The sequence below is a fragment of the Podarcis cretensis genome (genome assembly GCF_951804945.1).
Source record: "Podarcis cretensis genome assembly, chromosome: 2".
NCBI classification, from domain to species: Eukaryota; Metazoa; Chordata; class Lepidosauria; order Squamata; family Lacertidae; genus Podarcis; species Podarcis cretensis.
Genome location: NC_137171.1, coordinates 107,643,772 through 107,662,315, shown reverse-complemented (window position 1 = coordinate 107,662,315; position 18,544 = coordinate 107,643,772). Strand labels below are relative to the sequence as shown.

Genomic DNA, 18,544 nt, shown 5'->3' with positions numbered 1-18,544 from the left:
CAGTGTCCAGGCAGAACGATGGAGGTGGAGATGCTCCTTCAGGTATACTGGGCTGAGGCCGTTTAGGGCTTTAAAGGTCAACACCAACACTTTGAATTGTGTGCAGAAACGTACAGAAGATTGTTTATGGCCAAAGAAACTGTTCACCCACCGGTTTGACGACAAGGTCGGGCAGGACTCCATTCTATGTTCCCTTGGAACCCCGTTTTTGAATTTGTCTCACCACTGTGGGCAAAACGGCAAGGCAGCAAATTATGCCAGGCTGAACGTTGCTTTCGCTGCATGGTGAAAAATGCTCTCCTGCTGGACGGCGGTTCTGCGATCCTGTCTGTTGGGAGCAGGAAACAAGCCCGGCAGTGGTGGGTGTTTCCTCCACTGTGTGTCACCACATCCCCGTGGGGAAAGCCTTCCCCTTGTTGCTTTGCTTATAGGTTTCTCAAGAGTTACGAGGCCGGCTGTGGCTGTTAACAGAACGCTGGTCTTGATGGATGCCGGTCTGTTTTGCCGACAAGGCAAATCTTTAAATTAATTTGTTGCTGCATACTTCTTGAGCACCTTTTCCAGTGTACAAAATGCTTTTAAAAATGCAGAATTCCATCCCACCACAGCTAATGAAACCAGCCTTGTAGCAAAGGCAAATTGCCCGCAGATCTGTACCTTAAGGTCCTTGGAGGATAAGGCTGTCAATAGCTATAAGCCTTACTGGCTAGATGCTCCCTTCAGGTTCAGAAGCAACATGCTTCTGAGTCCCAGTTGCACCAGCAGCTAAGAAAGCTGTTGCCCTGATGTTCTGCTTTGCAGGCTTCCTGTAAGAGAGCCAAACGTGGTGTCGTGGCTGGGGCGTTTGGCTAGGAGCTGGGAGACCAGGGTTCAAATCCCTACTTGGCCGTCAAGCCCGCTGGGTGGCCTTGGGCCAATCACGGCCTCTCAGCCTAACTTAACTCATAGGGTTGATGTGAGGATAAAATGGGGAGGCAGAGAACACCTGTGCCCCCGTGAGCTCTGCGGAGAGGAAAGGTGAGATATAAATGTCATAATCAATCAATCAATAGAATAACATTACTATTTTCCAGGGCAGGGGCTCCCAGCGGTTCTGTTGCTGCAGCCACCAGCCACTCGTCTTCCTGACTGCAGAGAAGTGCTCTTGTCCCATGCAGGGGCGAAGAGGCAAGTGGCAACTGTGGCTCGGGGTTAAGCAGAGAGACAGTGAATTGGCAGCTTAGGAGAGATTTGAGGCCAGGTCAGATCCAAAAAGTTGTCCACTAAACCTCAGTCATCCCATGTGCATCCCGGTGCTTTAGTTGGCGGTGTGATGTATTCAGGAAAGGATTTCCACACCACCAGATTCTTGAGTTTTTCACTCTCAGACTTTGGAGGCCAGCGATGGGATGCCAAGCAGGCTATTTTAGCCACGGAGAAAGTTGGTGGGTGGATATTGCCCCCTGTTCAGGATCTAACTGGGCGCCACATCCATTTCACAGGCTGCCCCAGGCTTGGGCAAACCAATTTAACCTCATCCTTCACCTAGCTCAGGGCTGCAGGACCTTTGGCCGTCCAGATATTTTGCAGGACTACAACTCCCATCAGCCCCAGGCGTCATAGTTGATGGCGACAGATGATGGGAACTTGTAGTCCAGCAGCGTCAGGAAGGCCAAAGTTTCCTTGCTCGTGACCTAGTTCCTTGGCTGCCCTTCCTCTGGTCTCCTAGCAGTGCACGGATGGACGAATTCTGAAGCAGGGCAGAGTAAAAAGCCCACTGCAGAACTCTCATTCACCAGCAACATAGCAACAATAACATTAGCGCCACATCTCTGACGTTTATAGTTGATGAAAGTGGTGGAAAAGGCTGAGAGCTAGCAACACGGCCGAGGCTGCTCCACGACCTTCCAGTTGCGTAGGAGATTTGAACCCAGGTTTCCTTTCCCCCCCCCCCGTCTCCAAACCCCGCTGTCGGTGTGTTCTGTAATACAGTAACGCCGCTCAGTGGCGTAGCGTGGGGGGTGCAGGGGGGGCCGGCCGCACCGGGCGCAACATCTGGGGGGGGGCGCGCTAATCTAGTGGAAGAGACTCCTGCGCTAAAATCCACAGGTTAGGGGGCACAAATTACTTGCCTTGCCCCGGGTGCTGACAACCCACGCTACGGCACTGACGCCGCTTAACTATTTTCCTTAGGCCTGTGGTACAGGCGGAACCGCTGTGCCTCCCTGGCCTTGCCACACGACCACTTGACCCTCCCCGCTCCGCCCCTTCCCCCCCTGCAGGCTCAGTAAGATCACCAACCGCTTGACCCTCCAGAGGAAGAGCCAGTTCATGCAGAGATTGCACAGCTACTGGACCCTGAAGAGGCAATCCCGCAATGGAGTGCCCTTGCTGCGCCGGCTCCAAACACACCTGCAGTCGCATAGGAACTGCGAGCCCGGGAGGCCGGCCCCTCCTCCTCCTGTGTCCAAGGCTGAGCAGGTACGTCTTGCCTTGAGGTTGGGGGCCAGGGCGAACGTGTGGGGAGGGGGAAGAGTAGGGCGTGACTGCCAGGTGCCTGCAGGGCCAAGAGCAAGGCCTCTGGTGCCTGGCCACCCGCTTGCCATCGTTTGTTGGACTTGAAGGAGCATGGGGTTGTGCGGGAGAAGCTTAGGCTGATATCGCGGCAAGGCCGGGCAATGCGCTCCCCAGTTGGCATGCAGGAAGGAAGGCCTCGGTTGCTGCAGCAAGACATGGTGGGTGCAGGGACCTACGGATTTCCTCTGGCCAAGGGCGAAGCTAGCATGAGCTTAACCCATGGGTAAGCAAACTAAGAACTGGGGGCCGGTTCCGGCCCAGTCGCCTTCTCAATCCGGCCCTCGGACAGTCGAGGAATCAGCGTGTTTTTACATGCGTAGAATGTGTCCTTTTATTTAAAATGCATTTCTGGGTTATTTGTGGGGCATAGGAATTTCATTCAATTTCTTCCCCAAAATATAGTCCAGCCCCCCACAAGGTCTGAGGGACAGTGGACCGGCCCCCTACTGAAAAAGTTTGCTGACCCCTGGCTTAACCCAAAAGGACCAGCTTAGCATGCAAAAAGTCCCAGGCTCACTGGGCGGGCGGGAGGGTGGAAAGCCCTCTTCCATGACCATAGAGTTGCCGCCATTCAGGGTAGACAGTCCATGCAGGGCGCTCTGACTCTGTGCAAGGCAGCTCCGTGCATCTTCCTTCCTTCTGCCAGGAGGGAGAGAGAAGGCACCGGGCCTCCTCTTGCAACCCTGCCAAAGGAGTCTCTGCCCTCGCCATGCCCCGTTCCGCTCTGGCATTTGCCACTGCCCCCCCTCCCCTCAGCTCCTGGCAGCAGCCCTGGGCAGAGCCAGCTGCCGCTCTTCTTTCGAGAGCCGTGGAAACCTGGCAGGGGGCAGGGATGCCCCTTCCTCTCATAGACTCTGATGTTCCTGCAGCGAGATAACACAGAGGATAAGAACTGGGCCCTGAAAGAGCAGCTGAAATCCTGGCAGCGCCTCCGCCACGACCTGGAACGAGCGCGCTTGCTGGTGGAGTTAATACGCAAGCGGGAGAAGCTCAAGAGAGAGACGGTAACCACGGCGGGAAAGGGTGATCGGGGCGTCCTCTCCTGGGGAGGGGAGGGAGGGAGACATGCTTGGCGCGGACTGGCAAGAGGGAAGCGGTGGACCTCTGCAGCGTAGCCAAGTGGCATGACAAGAGGGGAGCACAGGGCTTTCCTAGGGGAGTTGCAGGATGGGGTGGTAGAACCTTTCCTGAAGGGGTTGTCTGAGGGGTGTTTGGGGAGGAGGTGTCAAGCTTCTCCAGATAATAATAATTTTATTATTTATACGCCACTCATCTGGCTGGGTTGCTCCAGGCACTCTGGGCAGCTCCCAACGAAATATAAAAAAAACGCAACAAAACATCAGCCGTTAAAAACTTCCTGTGCAGATGTGACTTGTCGGCTCTAGTGCGAATTCTGTTCCCCTCTTGTTCGTGCCTAGTTCCCGTTGTCCCCAGAGCTCGCTCCCAGGCCGTGTTCCGACATGGCAGGAGCGAAGCAGCGCCAGGATTGCCCATGATGCACCTCTGCATTCCCCGGGAGGAGTGGGGGGGGGGGTAAGGGTGTATTACAGCAGCGTATTAGGGGGTTCCACAAGATCCACAATGGCAGGCCAGCTGCCCCAAAGACGGCTCAGTAAGTGAAATTCTCTTACAGCGCAGAGTTTCAGGGGGACTCCCAACTTCTAGCAAGCCCCAACCAGCCCAGCCAGTGGTCAGGGACTTGGTGGGGTGGGTGGGGAGTTGTAGCACCTGGAGGGTCACCGGTTGCCCCTCCCCCCAGCCCCTCTGCCCTGGGAGCTGGTGCTTTCTAACCCCATGCTACTTCAGAGGTCCCCGGCTGAGGCGCAGCGGACTGTCCCAGGGACCCGAGAGCTCAGTGTCTCCTCCCGCTCTGTCTTTCAGATCAAAATGCAGCAGGTGGCCCTTGAGATGCAGCTGACCCCTTTCCTCATCCTCCTGCGCCGGACGCTGGAGCAGCTCCAGGAGAAGGACACGGGCAACATCTTCAGCCAGCCGGTCCCGCTGTCTGAGGTAACAGAACTCTACGAAGTAAGAACCCCTCCACCCCCAATTTATACTTTGCTCTGTTCCCATCCAGCCCTGGCGCTGGGCCTGTCCTGTCCTGTGCCCCCAACAACCCCAACCCTTCCTTCGCACGCCCACAGGGTTGGGCCGTTGTATGTGCGAAAGGCACCAGAGGCCCCTCTGGCTGGGCAAGTAGCTCAAATGTACTATGGTCCAAAGCTTCCTGACAGGGTTAGACGCCCTTTTCCAGGCCTGGCGTCAGTAGATGGCCTCCTTGCTCCTCCGTGCTCTGGGATGGCCTGCTGTTGACACCTGCCCTGGGCCCTCTTTTTAAAAACAAAACAAAACCACACACGCCCACTCCAGTTGGCCGCCATCTTTGTTTTTGGTAACAAATGAGAAGGTAAATTCTAACGCCACCATGAGAGGGGTGGGTTGCGGTCGCTGTCACCACCAAAAATTGCTTCGGGAATTGTCCGTTTTGCAGGGTGAGGAGCGGAGGGAGGCCAGTGTGTTGAGTCACCCAGGTCACCAAGATAAAAGCCCTGAGGGTTTCCCGTGAAGGTGCAGGGAGGGAGTTACAGGTTGTCAATTTGACAAGGGCCGTCTAGACTCAAGCTGGACTGTTCTATTCCTTTTGATTTTGTATGGGGTTATGTGACTTCTCTTATAGAAGAGGATATGTTTGCCCTACAGGCTGGTCACCACCAGGGGAAATAATGACACCATTGCCCAGCTAGATGTGGCCAGACCGCTTTTAGAGCTTCTACACACACTCAGACTGGAGATAGAGGTTCGCAAAGTCCTCGTTCTGGTCATGCGGAAGCCAGTGAACGAGTTCAAGTCTCACTGTTGCTTGTTTAAGTAGGACCAAGTCATGGTTTAGCGTTACATTCCTAACGTGGCTGGTCCTTCATACTCTTCCTCTGAAAGCCGTGCTGCTATCTAAGGTCAATGCGTCATCCGTTTTAAGGAATTAAGAAGATCGGAGTACAGATCTTTGTTGTTTTTAATTTCAGTAAATACAGAAAGTAGAAAAGACAAGGGATACATTGTCTTCATCAGAAAGAGGGAACAATTCAGTCCAGATTTAGATTCTGCTTCTAGGTTGGGCAGTTGGGAAGGCAAAAATACGCAAAATCAGCACCACTCCATCCAAGTGAATTGTCTACTCTGCAGCCAAAGTGGTTTTTTGTTGTTGTTGTTTTTAAAGGTTCATTTTACATTTCCCTTCTGACTGTTGATGAAAAACAAATTGTTTGAATAGATCACTGCAAATAGCTTACTGAAAATGTCTGGTTATCAGCCCCCTTTTTTTGCAGACGCTCTCTTATTTTATTTTTTTACTGACCCACCTCTTAGCAGTACAAACTTACCATCAGACCAGGCTTGCTCTATTCCGTCAAGTATAGCATAATTATATTAAAACACCCTGTTTTTTTGTCACACAGCTTTGTTATATATGGGAGGAGGATGCAGGAACTATCTTTGCCTAGGAAGAGGAAGAGGTTTGTCCCCAGCCCTTAGTCAGGGTGGTGCCGGGCCTGGCAAGAGGGGTTTTGGAGAACCTCCTGTGACGCAGAGAGAGTTGTGTGTTGAGATTGAGGCCTATTGAGAAAGGAAATTGAGAGGTAATAGGTGGGGTAGCCAGGTATGGCGAGGAAGACTGCAGGCAGACATTTTTAGGGGACTTGCAGCACATGTAGAGGAGCAGAGGTTGGGAGCAAGGTCCCAAACCTCTTCACGAGCAGCCTGCCAGCTTTGCTTTTGCTTCCCCTTGCAAGCCACCCGCCTTTCTAAATGTTCGCTCTTCTTTTTTCGGAAGATGTGGGTGGGAGAACGCCGTTGATGGACCCTTGGGGGAGGGTGCCCGACTTTGTGTGCCCGCGCTGAATGGCAGTGCCCCTTTCTCCGTGGGGAAATTGCTCCAGATTGGGCGAGAGGCTTTCGGGACTGCTTCTAACTTTTGTTTCGTCTTCTCTTGGAGCAGGGAATCCCCCACCCCGGGGCGGCGCTCTCCCCCATCTCTTAGCCATTCTGCTCTCTCTCTCTCTGCCCGCTGCAGGTCCCTGACTACCTGGACCACATCAAGAAGCCGATGGACTTCTACACCATGAAGCAGAAGCTGGAGGGCTATCGCTACCTGAACCTGGACGAGTTCGAAGAGGACTTCAACCTGATCGTCAGCAACTGCTTGAAGTACAACGCCAAAGACACCATCTTCTACCGGGCAGCCGTCCGCTTGCGAGAGCAAGGGGATGTTGTGCTGCGGCAGGCGCGCCGGCAAGCAGAGAAGATGGGCATTGACTTCGAGACGGGCATGCACTTCCCCATGGCCGCGGACGAGGCGCCTCTGCGAAGCACCGAGAACGGTCGGTATAAGAAACGTCCTCGGCTAATGCCCAGAGATTAGGATGGTGGCTGCCCGGGTAGGGGAAGGAGTGCCAGAGCTGAAAGCTGCCTGGGCAGAAGCTGGCATTGACTCGGATTGGATCCACTGGGAAGAAAGGGGTGTCTGAAGAGAAAGCCCCTGCCTTCTCTCCCCAGTGAGATTGCATCCGTTGCCGAGATGCCTTTATCGCAAAGCACAAAAAGGGTTTTGTGGGAGGGCTGGAGCTTCTGGCAGTGTTGGCTGCTTGCCCTAAGGACACGTAGAGGGAGGGACCCGGCTGGCACCATCTGAGCTGCTGCGATTTTAGAAAGAGGCAGGCCTCCTGGGGAGGAAGTGTGGCGAAAGGAGGGGCTGGGCAAGGAGAGCCTCACGGAGGAAGATGGAAGTGGTCCGAGTGCGAGAGGAGGAGGTCACGGGGGTGAATTCGGAAAAGAGGAAGGCTAACTAAAGGAGACTTTTCCAGAGCTGCAGGGGCCAAGAAAGTGGGAGCTTGGGCCAAAACTTCCCCGTTGCAGCAACCCACCAGCTTTCAAAAATTGCAGTTTGGTATATTGACAAGCTGCCAGAGGTGGCTTGCAGAATTTCAACTACTAGAATCCCTCTTGGCAACTTTCCCCTTCTTCTCCCGTGCAGGAAAAGTCCCAAGACAAGAGGTTGCCTAGTGGCATTTGGCTCACTTCTTTCTTCCTTTTACGGGGCACAAGCATTAAAGAATGCTCCAATGTGTATCTAGGCCAACAAACAAGGGGGTGGGGGGTGGGATTCATTTTCCTCCAGGAAGGAAAACGTTGTGATGTGCTTTCTTTAAACAAACCATCCTCCAGCGGTCTCTCCTCTCTCCCATCTATCCTCTCACCCAGCAACTTACAATTACCCTGAGCCTCTATGGTTGTTTGTTTGCTACCTTGGCTTTTAGCAAAAAGGACCCTATGTTGTCTTGAATCCTTTTAGCACTGAGCCCTTTGTGACAAAGAGGATGCAAAGATGATGATGATGATGATAATTTATTTATACCCCACCCATCCGGCTAGGTTTCCCCAGCCACTCTGTGCGGCTCCCAGCAGATTAAAAACTGAATAAAACATCAAACTTTAAAAATTTCCCTAAACAGGGCTGCCTTCAGATGTCTTCTATAAGTCAGATAGTTGTTTATCTCCTTGACATCTGAGGGCTTCTTTAAGAGCTGTTGATACTGGTCTTGTCTTTCGGTCTTTTAACACCCCTGTCTGAAAGATCTCTTTGGTCTGCCCCCTAAAGGAAGTATGCAGACGACCGTGTTTTTCATAAATATCTTCATTGTTTGTTTGTTTTTAAATGGCAATATTTAAATTATTCATTTTTTCAAGAATTACGGACCAGTGTATTTCCAGTCCATATCAGTTTCAGCCTTTCCTAACACCCCAGATGTTGATGGACTACAACTCCCATCATCCCTGGCCATTGGCCATGCATGCTGGGACTGTTGGGACTTGGAGCCCAAAACATCTGAAAAGCACCGGGCTGAGGAAGGCTGGTTTTCATGTGTTCAGCAATAAATTCCTTCCTTCCCATCTCCATACAGATCTGCTTTTTTTTTAAAAAAAAATCCCTATCAACACGTGTACTTCAGATGTAGCTTTGAATGCATTTTCTCACACACTATTCTAAACATATTTTGTCTCAAAGGGACATATTTCTACATGTATTTTTTTTTAAGCACTTTTATCTGTATCTTGGTACTTTTTCAAGTCGAGAACTGTGCTGCAAAATTCATAAAAGTGCAAAATCTGAAGGATCTAGTCAGATCTGCACATCAGAGAGGTTAAGCACCAAAGTCTGGTATATCTGTTCCTTACAACTTCATATGTTCCTCACTTTTCCACATCACTGAAACTATTGGTGAGGCTTTCACCATGCCTTAAGATATTGGCAGCCAGGAGCCAGATAAGAATTATGTATGGGGCAGTGGTGGGTAGCTACAGTCCACAGCCGCCATCCTTATAGCTACGCTGTTAACAGTTGGACTCGCTCATGCCAGAGTGCCCCAGAGACAGATGGTCCAACAAGCTACTTTTCCATGTGCTTGGCTGCTGGAGAGGAGGAGGAAACCGAACACATCTTAAGATTTATAATCAGAAATCTGGAACCTAACAAACTTTCAACAAAAGGAGGCAGGGATAGAAGCTACTTGAATTCCCAAAGATTTGAAATGCACTTAAAACTGCATGCATATGGAATTGTGGAAGGCAACCGCCCTTATCCATGGTACTTTCCTGCTCTCCGTTTTGCCCCCTTTTAGGGACTGAGATGCTGCATAACAATGTCAGGCCTGGAGAACCTGTGGTCCTCCAGCTGTTGTCCCATCCCAATTCCCAATATCCCTGACCGCAGGGGCTGATGGGAGTTGTAGTCCTGTAATGCCCAGAGAACTACAGGTTCCCCCAACCCTGCCTCTTTTCTTTTCCTTCCGGGTTCTGGTCTCTCCTGGGTCCATCGGCGGAAGCCTCCTTCTTATACTGGGCTTTGTTTCCTTGTTGGCGCAGATGAGGAGCGGATGCTGCTGTCTGAGAACCAGAAACACCTGCCCCTGGAAGACCAGCTGGGCCTGCTGGTGGAACGCCTGGCCGAGGTGAGCGCCGGGAAGCAGAGCATGGGCCGCTGCCGGCGGGCCAAGATGATCAAGAAGGAGATTACGGCCTTGCGGCGCAAACTGGCACACCAGCGGGAGTCAGGGAGGGATGGGCACGGCCCCCTGACCCGCATCATCCTGCCGGCCCATAACCCCTGCGAGAAGGACACGCAAACCGACAGTGCCGCCGAGGAGAGCAGCAGCCAGGAGACCGGCAAAGGTGGGTGGCAGGGCCTGGGACAGCATGGAGCAGCCAGTTCCCAGCCAGCCAGGGGGTCCTCCATGAGTGGGAGGGGCTTGGCCAGGGGAGCAGTGCAGCACCTCCTCCTCGTGAGGATTCCCAGAAAATATTGCACTTCAGTTGATGATCTCTCGGGTCTGTGGAAAGGGGCACGGCAAGCAGACCTGGGCTGAGGTTCAAGGTATAACACCTAGGGCTGGGCGATATCTGGTTTTCATCATGATACAGTGGTACCTCAGGTTACATATGCTTCAGGTTACATACGCTTCAGGTTACAGACTCCGCTAATCCAGAAATAGTACCTCGGGTTAAGAACTTTGCTTCAGGATGAGAACAGAAATCGGGATCCTGCGGTGGGAGACCCCATTAGCTAAAGTGGTGCTTCAGGTTAAGAACAGTTTCAGGTTAAGAACGGACCTCCGGAATGAATTAAGTACTTAACCTGATGTACCACTGTATTGGGCTTGCCAATCAGAAGGTTGGCGGTTTGAATCCTCGCGACGGGCTGAGCTCCCATTACTCTGTCCCAGCTCCTGTCAACCTAGCAGTTCGAAAGCACACCAGTGCAAGTAGATAAATAGGTACCGCTGTGACAGGAAGGTAAATGGTGTTTCCGTGCACTGCTCTGGTTTCCATCACGGTGTTTCGCTGCACCGGAAGCGGTTTAGTCCTGCTGGCCACATGACCCGGAAAGCTGTTTGTGGACAGACGCCGGCTCCCTTGGCCTGAAAAGTGAGATGAGCGCTGCAACCCCACAGTCGCCTTTGACTTAACTGTCCAGGGGTCCTTTACCTTTACCTTTATTGTGATATATCACCAGCTAAACATTATGATATACTGATATATCACAACGTCTGCAATAAGGATGGAGCCATGTAGAGGCATTGGCTGGCTTCGCGGTTTTTCCCACATTGTGATTTTTGCATAGCACACACACACACACACCCCATGATTCATGATGTATTGCCAGGTCAAAAAACTATGAAACCGATATCGCAGTATGGTCTTCGAACCGGTTTTGGAAGATATATCGCCCACCCTAACACACATCACAATTTGCGATATATTGCCAGGTCAAAGATGATGAAACCGATATAACGATAGGGATTTCAAACCGGCTTTGGATCATATATTGACGTATCACCCAGGCCTAGTAATATCTTTCTTGGCATCAGCCCTAATAGATTCCCAGTGTTTACCCAACAACTCATAGAGTGGGATCTGCCACTTCCTATTAGCGTTATCCCCTACTCTGGAACTCCTGAGTGAATTAATTTTATTATTTCGGTCACAGACCAGTTCCAGCCCACATACAGTATCAAGGAAGTCATAAAACATGATAGGGATGTATTTGAATTTGCAATTAGGTATAACAGCGACAATACAGATATAGCAACAGTTTAAAAATATATAAATTAAAACTTTGTCACTAACATATAACCTAAAATTATCATTTAAGGCGTTAATCATGATAGCACAGCTTGTTCCCTATGTTTTATGGCAATCGCACAGAATTTGGCTACCTTTAACATGATCTCAGGATCCTTGTCCTCTACCAGGGATTTTAGACATTGAAGTTCGGATTCAGAACTCCTGAGTTCTGTTCAGCAGCTGCTGTGGGTGACTCCCATCACACTAGAGGGGGCTGCTCAGTGTATAGGGGGAGCAATCCCTTCGAATGAACCCATTCAGCTTCCAAGGACGGGCGGTGGGGATACTGAAGGGAAGTGCTCATGTTCATCCTCTGAGTAATATCACTGCTTGCCCTTCCAGGCCTTGGCCCCAACTCATCCTCCACGCCTGCGCATGAAGTCGGCAGGAGAACGTCGGTGCTTTTCTCCAAGAAGAACCCTAAAACGGCCGGGCCCCCAAAGCGTCCAGGGCGCCCGCCCAAGAACCGCGACAGCCAACTGGCTCCGGGTCATGGGAACAGCCCCGTGGGCCCCCCTCAGCTGCCAATCATGGTGTCCCGGCGGCCGCGCAAGAGGAGCCCGCGGCCCAGCTCCACCTCGGACAGCGACAGCGACAAATCGGCAGATGACGCTCCAATTGGTGAGTGAGGAATGGGGCCAAGCTGAGATAGTGTGTGGTGTTGGGATGCGTCCGGGGAGACGGGGGCATTTGGCAGGTCCCCAGCTGACTCCAGCCACCGGCCGGCAGCCTGTCGAACTCTGGTCTCCCTTGGAACAGCATCAAACAGTGACACAAGCCTCAGAAACCTTTAGAGACTTTAGCACGCTCTAATCAGCAGAGTGAATAACTCTTCACAACGGAAGTGGCGGACAGAAGCATATGCAAGCGTTTATTCAGCATTAGAACAGGACAAAGAAAACATGTCTGCTCTCTTTCGTGTCCAAGCAAAAAGCAGCACAGGCAAAAGCTATATACAACGGAAGTTCCCAGCAGTAAACAGACATGTGACATACAACAACTCCACATGCCTGTTCTAAAGGTGGAATGGAACTATATCCTAACACATGGACGGTCTTCTTTCCACCACTGTACTTAGATTGGAAGGGAGGTGTGATTTGCCTCAAACTCGGCATATGTGCAAGGAAGGAATTAAATAACGCAAGCCGTTTTTGTTAGATTGCGCCCTGCAGGTTTCATTCAGTGCCACATAAAGTGGCCACAGTTTGATACGAGAGTATTGCCTGTGTCAGGTTAAGCGTCTTGTCCCAGTTAACAAAGTGGTAAAAGTTACGTCAGCGGTGAAAAGAGAGGGGCTGGGTCTTCTGGAAAGCCGATGGGGCACAGAGGCTGAAAGTATATGCACAGAAAGATGTAAAAAGCACAACGGAGGAACAGGGGAGGGGACAGAATAGATAAAAAGAAAAGCTTGTAATGCAGTGTTTCCAAACTTGGGTCTCCAGCTGTTTTCGGACTACAGTTCCCATCATCCTTGACCAATGAGCTTGCTATGTAGGGATGATGGGAGTTGTAGTCCAAAAACAGCTGGAGACCCAAGTTTGGGAAACACTGTTGTAATGGATCCATCTGTGCTTGAATCCAGCTTTCACAAATTGTAGTGTAACGGTTGGCCAGGTAGAAAGCCATTGCATTTGTCAGCTGGAGAATTCAGTTATAGGCATTATATCGGAGCCTGTTGTGATTTGCCCTCCCCTCCCCACCCTCTGCAGACCTGCCGGCCAACGGCTTCAGCAGCGGCAATCAGCCGGTCAAGAAGAGCTTCCTAGTTTATCGCAACGACTACAACCTTCCACGCAGCAGCTCTGAATCTGAGTCCAGCAGCACAACCAGCAGCAGCGCCGCCTCGGACCGTACCAGGTACCAGGAGATCCTTCCCATTGCATGCAGCGGTGAAGCTGGGCTTCTTCCACCTCTTAGCCTAGGTGCACAGTGCAGAATAATGGATAGTCCCAAGCCAGACAATTTCCCAGGTGGCAAGTGTGAACTTTGTAAACTGCCCTTCCAGTTTCGAAGGGAATCTTGTCAGACACATGCACCGCCCTGCCACAAGGTCTTAGCACAACCGCTCACCGGGTACACATTGATATGTTCTGGATAATGGTGGGCCAAAAGCAGGAGAACTGTGCCACAAGGAAATGACTGATTTAGCAAAAGTAGTGGCTTTGACAAGGTTCTAGGCACTAGTCATTGTGGTGTAGTGGTTAAGACAGTGTGGTGTAGTGGTTAAGAGCGGTGGTCTCATAATCTGGGGAACCGGGTTCACGTCTCCACTCCTCCACATGCAGCTGCTGGGTGACCTTGGGCTAGTCACACTTCTCTGAAGTCTCTCAGCCGCACTCACCTCCCAGAGTGTTTGTTGTGGGGGAGGAAGGGAAAGGAGAATGTGAGCTGCTTTGAGACTCCTTCAGGTAGTGATAAAGCAGGACATCAAATCCAAACTCCTCCTCCTCTTCTTCTTCTTCTTCTTCATGGCCATGTATCAGGCACTGTTCCAGATGCAGCAGTGTACACAACACGCCTTTCAATGCTGCTTGCGTTGTATGGCTCTATAAAAAGAAATTTACACACATTTCAAAGCTATGAGCGACTAGTAGTCAAGTTACCTGCATGCTGTTTCCAGTATCAGGTTGGCCGCGGCAAGAAACCGGATGTGGGATTAGGTAGACCTGTGGTCTGCTCCACGAGGGCTTCTCTGACGTATGCCGCAGTGAGAGGCTGAGGACATTTTCCTCACTTGCCATGCTTGCCCAAAGTTCTAGTGGTGAGATCAATCCTGGCATCAAACGCAATAAGTTCCTGCAGTACAGTCATATCTCGGGTTGAAGTAGCTTCGGGATGAATATTTTCGGGTTGCTCTCCGCAGCGACCCGGAAGTAATGGAGCGTGTTACGTCCAGGTTTCGCCACTCGCGCATGCGCAGACGCTCAAAATGACATCATGCGCATGCGTGGAAGCGGCGAATTGTGACCTGCGCAGAGGCACGGACATGGGTTGCGTTCGCTTCAGGATGTGAACGGGGCTCCGGAACGGATCCCGTTTGCACCAGAGGTACCACTGTACATCCTTCTTGGACTTCCCAGGGAACGGGTCTTATTCCTTTCCCCCTTCCGCATTTAATGCGGAGGTAGCAGTCTCCCAGGCTTCTGCAGAACATGGAAAGTTATCGCTGCTTCTGCTTCCTCCCATTTAGCACAACTCCTTCCAAACAAGGCAGAGGGAAGCCCTCTTTCTCCCGCGTCAATTTCCCGGAGGACAGCAGCGAAGACACGTCGGGAACAGAAAACGAGTCCTACTCAGTGGGAACCGGCCGAGGGGTGGGCCATGGCAGTGAGTATTCGGGGCAGCGTTTCCTCTGCTTTCCTCTCTAGAGATGGGGCTGGTGAGAAGGATGGCAATTACACCCTCTCCCCTCTCGTTCTGTCTTTGTGCAGTGGTGCGGAAGAGCATCAGCCGATCGGCCGGCTGGCTGTCTGAGGATGAGGACTCACCTCTGGATGCCCTGGACCTGGTGTGGGCCAAGTGCAGGGGTTACCCCTCTTATCCGGCACTGGTGGGTTTGATGAGCACGCCTACATATGCACTGAGGAGGGTTAAGGCCACTGGAAACCTTAGTAGGGGTGATGCACCTTTTGAAACAATAGTAGAAAATGAGGTTATGAACCAAGCAAAGCTTCAAGGACAGGTCTTGTGAAACAGGAAGGTTTATGCAGAATAGAAAATGCTACTTAGTGTAGAAACCAACAGAAACACAATATTCAGTTGTTGTTTCTTAATGAACTTTTCTAATTCTTGCGGAGAAAAAAAGGGGGTAATTTTGTGTGTGTAAGAGAGAGAGAAAACTCCGACTCCCATCAGCCCCAGCCGACATGGCCAATAGTCAAGGGTGATGGGAGTTGTAGTCCAGCAACATCTGGATGAGCAAGGGTCCCCAGCTTCTGCCTTACTACCTTCTGTCAGTGCTTTTTTTGTTGAAATTTGAACTCAAGAACCCTAAGCTGTGCAACCATACAACCAGTTTGTTAGCAATGATATAGATGGACTACTTGCCTAATCAGTACCTTTTAGCATAAGCCTGGTGTTAACGGAGACATTAAATGGTTGTAGTAATTAGTAATTTATTCTAAACGCAACAGTTAAGTTTTAAGATTGCGCACTTCTCTAATGTCTCATCACGTTACTACACACGACACAGAGCCTTTGAAATGTTTCTTCAACACCCATAAAAGACAGAAACCTGTTTTAAGGGAAGAAGGGGCAGCAAGAATTGCGGACAGCAAAGGTTTGGGGGGAATCCCAATTCTGTGACCGCCAGCAGCATACGTGTGCAATTGCGAGTGGTGAACAACTCAGGCTGTTTAACGTGTAAAGGCCATATTGGTCCTTAAAGCCTCAATGCTGAGTTGCCCAGTCTGTTTACTTGTCACATTTCCATCTCCTCCAAGCAGCTCAGGGCAGTCAATTTGCATGCTGTGCGGGTTAGGCTGAAATATACAGACTTGAACAAGGCCAGCTGGTGAGTTTCACAGTTAAACTGGGGCTTGAACCTGGGAGTTTCCCCACTCCAGCACTCTACATAGCAGCCTTTCTTTGTCTGGTGTGTGTGTGTGTGTGTTCACGCTCAACGATTTCTCTATTGCAACATCTGTGTAGTTGCGCTTCTCTTGATGTCTGATCTTCCCCTGTTGGCAGATCATTGACCCCAAGATGCCACGGGAAGGGATGTTCCACCATGGCGTCCCCATCCCTGTACCCCCCTTGGAGGTGCTGAAGCTGGGAGAGCAGATGACTCAGGAAGCCCGGGAGCATCTCTACCTGGTCCTCTTCTTCGACAACAAGCGTACCTGGTAAGGGCCCACGACGGAAGTTTGCAGAGATGGGGGGCTGCCATGTCTGGACCGAAACCTGGTGGATAAAGTTGGGGGTCTGCCCCATACCGAGAAAGGATGAGGGGGGCGAGACTTGGGAGAACGTGGAAGCCCTCTCCCTCCAGGGGAGGCAAGCACCCCTAGTGACTTTGGGTCGCTCCGTTTCCTTTGCAGGCAGTGGTTGCCCCGCACCAAACTCGTGCCCCTGGGTGTGAACCAGGACCTGGACAAGGAGAAGATGCTGGAGGGCCGCAAGTCCAACATCCGCAAGTCTGTCCAGATCGCCTACCACCGGGCCATGCAGCACCGCAACAAGGTGCAAGGGGAGCAGAGCAGCGACTCCAGCGAGAGCGACTGACCCTCACCGGGGCTCCCGCCCAGGCTGCTCGCTCGGTGCAGCTGGACTGTACGGGAGAAGGGAGCGGGGAGCTCCAGCCTCGAGAAGCCCGGGCCCTTGGTGGCCAGGCTGCGGGAGCTTGCGTAGAGCACCCAACAGCCCCTCCAGTGTGCTGAGCACACCCACAGAGCACTGTGCCCTCCGTGTGGGCAAGCCTACCTCTTGTGCCAGCCTGCCGTTCCTTCTTCCATGCCTGGAGTTGCCCTGACCAGCTGCGTGAGCGACACCCAGCTGCCTGTATAGCTCCCAAGGACAATACCCCACTGTCTGGGTCCTGAGGTCCCCTGGGCCTTTGTAAAATACTGTACAATAGTGGGAGAATGTAAATTATTTGGGCTGCTCCATAAACACTCACCAACACACAGACCCCGGCCCCTCCTTTCCCTGCATCATAGTACTTGCCCTGATCCATTATCCTTTCCTCGGCCCAGTCCTACCGACACTCTGCAGAGCAGGGCCGCTGTCTTCTCACTCGCACATTTTGATACTATAGCTTTTTGGAACCTGGCTCTGCCTGATCCCACCCCCCCTTGCCCTGTAGGCCCCCGGCTCTTCTTTCTGCTGCAGCCGGGTGGGCATTTGTACTTGTATTTATTTTGGAGGAAGAAGATCTCTATCAATTCTTAGAAAATAAAATGGCTCTTTTGGAACCAACGGTGTCTGTTTTCTCTTTTCCTTCCTTCCTTCCTTCCTTCCTTCCTTCCTTCCTTTCTTTTTCTTGTTACCAGAAGAGATGAGGGAAAGTGTTTTGCTTTTTCATGTTCTCCCGCCTTTTCTATACAGTGGTACCTCGGGTTACATACACTTCAGGTTACATACGCTTCAGGTTACAGACTCCGCTAACCCATAAATAGTACCTCAGGTTAAGAACTTTGCTTCAGGATGAGAACAGAAATCATGCAGCGGCGGCGCGGCGGCAGCAGGAGGCCCCATTAGCTAAAGTGGTGCTTCAGGTTAAGAACAGTCTCAGGTTAAGAACGGACCTCCAGAATGAATTAAATACTTAACCTGAAGTACCACTGTACTTTTGTCCATTCTTGGTCTGAAAGCATGGAGTTGTGTAGCTGCAGAATCAACTCTACTTCCAGGGTAAAAACACCACTGCTGCCATTATTTTCTGTTCATTTAGCACTAACAATATGTGCCCAAGTGCTGCTGTAGGAGTGATTTTGGTAACCTCATTTGCTTTTAAAAAAGCAACCACCAGAAACAACATATGAATAAGGTACCTTTTTAAACAATTCCTATGTTGCTCTTACCCAGCTTACACCAGAGAACTTAAAGCAGACTATATATGGTTCCCAAGGGGCCTCCCACCTGGCAGCTCACAAAACCAGGCTTGGTTAGATTCATTCAGCAGTAGAAGTGCATCAGATCATCCTCTGAGCCACATTTTGGGATAATGTTGCTGAAAGTCACTACAGCCTTTAAAAAATAGCACTTTTTAAAAACCCACTTTATTCTATGGAGAGTCTTCCAATCATCTGAACTAATTTTTGCACACTGCACATGGCGTGCTTTAGGTATTGAATCTCCACATTTCCAGCATTTCCAACAGCAACATAATTCCTCCCTACTTTGTCCCCCATTTCACAGCCTGATCTGCATTCTGGTCTGTGGGACCAACAAGCCTGTGGAAGAGACTCGATGCGAAGTGATGCTTCAGAGTGTCTTCTCAGTGCGGAATTGTATCTTGGGTGGTGGCAGCAACGCGGACACAAACCCCATTTGCAACGGGGTGTGCACCACAGCCTTGATTTGATTTTACAGAGAAAAGAAGCGCAAGCGCCAATTTGCACAAAACGCGCTACCTTCTCTTTCGGATGGGGAATATGAATTTTATTCGATTTTGGCCCGAAGGCAAACCATTAGAAGTATTTCTTGCTTAGAATCAGTCAGGTGTTTGCTTGTTTACTGATCTAGTCAGTGTGGAGGGCAGTTTCTAATGTTTGATGTTTTATTATCAAGAGCCAGTGTGGTGTAGTGGTTAAGAGCTGTGGACTCGTAATCTGGTGAACCGGGTTCACGTCCCCGCTCCTCCACATGCAGC

General features: G+C 51.1%; 1 protein-coding gene across 3 annotated transcripts in view; it reads left to right on the top strand.

Moving 5' to 3' along the window:
- The window catches only part of BRPF1 (bromodomain and PHD finger containing 1), a 36,216-nt gene extending 19,072 nt beyond the window's left edge, over nucleotides 1–17,144 (top strand). The window contains exons 5-15 of one of the 3 annotated variants that reach the window (XM_079958367.1): nucleotides 2,262–2,460; nucleotides 3,426–3,560; nucleotides 4,438–4,584; nucleotides 6,626–6,932; nucleotides 9,475–9,780; nucleotides 11,575–11,853; nucleotides 12,942–13,089; nucleotides 14,423–14,559; nucleotides 14,664–14,782; nucleotides 15,922–16,076; nucleotides 16,272–17,144. In XM_079958367.1, coding sequence (XP_079814493.1) covers nucleotides 2,262–2,460; nucleotides 3,426–3,560; nucleotides 4,438–4,584; nucleotides 6,626–6,932; nucleotides 9,475–9,780; nucleotides 11,575–11,853; nucleotides 12,942–13,089; nucleotides 14,423–14,559; nucleotides 14,664–14,782; nucleotides 15,922–16,076; nucleotides 16,272–16,455 — 2,116 coding nt within the window. In that variant the 3' untranslated portion in view covers nucleotides 16,456–17,144. Of the gene's footprint in view, nucleotides 1–2,261; nucleotides 2,461–3,407; nucleotides 3,561–4,437; nucleotides 4,585–6,625; nucleotides 6,933–9,474; nucleotides 9,781–11,574; nucleotides 11,854–12,941; nucleotides 13,090–14,422; nucleotides 14,560–14,663; nucleotides 14,783–15,921; nucleotides 16,077–16,271 lie in introns of all 3 variants that reach the window. The other 2 variants (XM_079958368.1, XM_079958366.1) reach the window with 2 other exon arrangements.
- The last annotated feature ends 1,400 nt before the right edge of the window (nucleotides 17,145–18,544 follow it).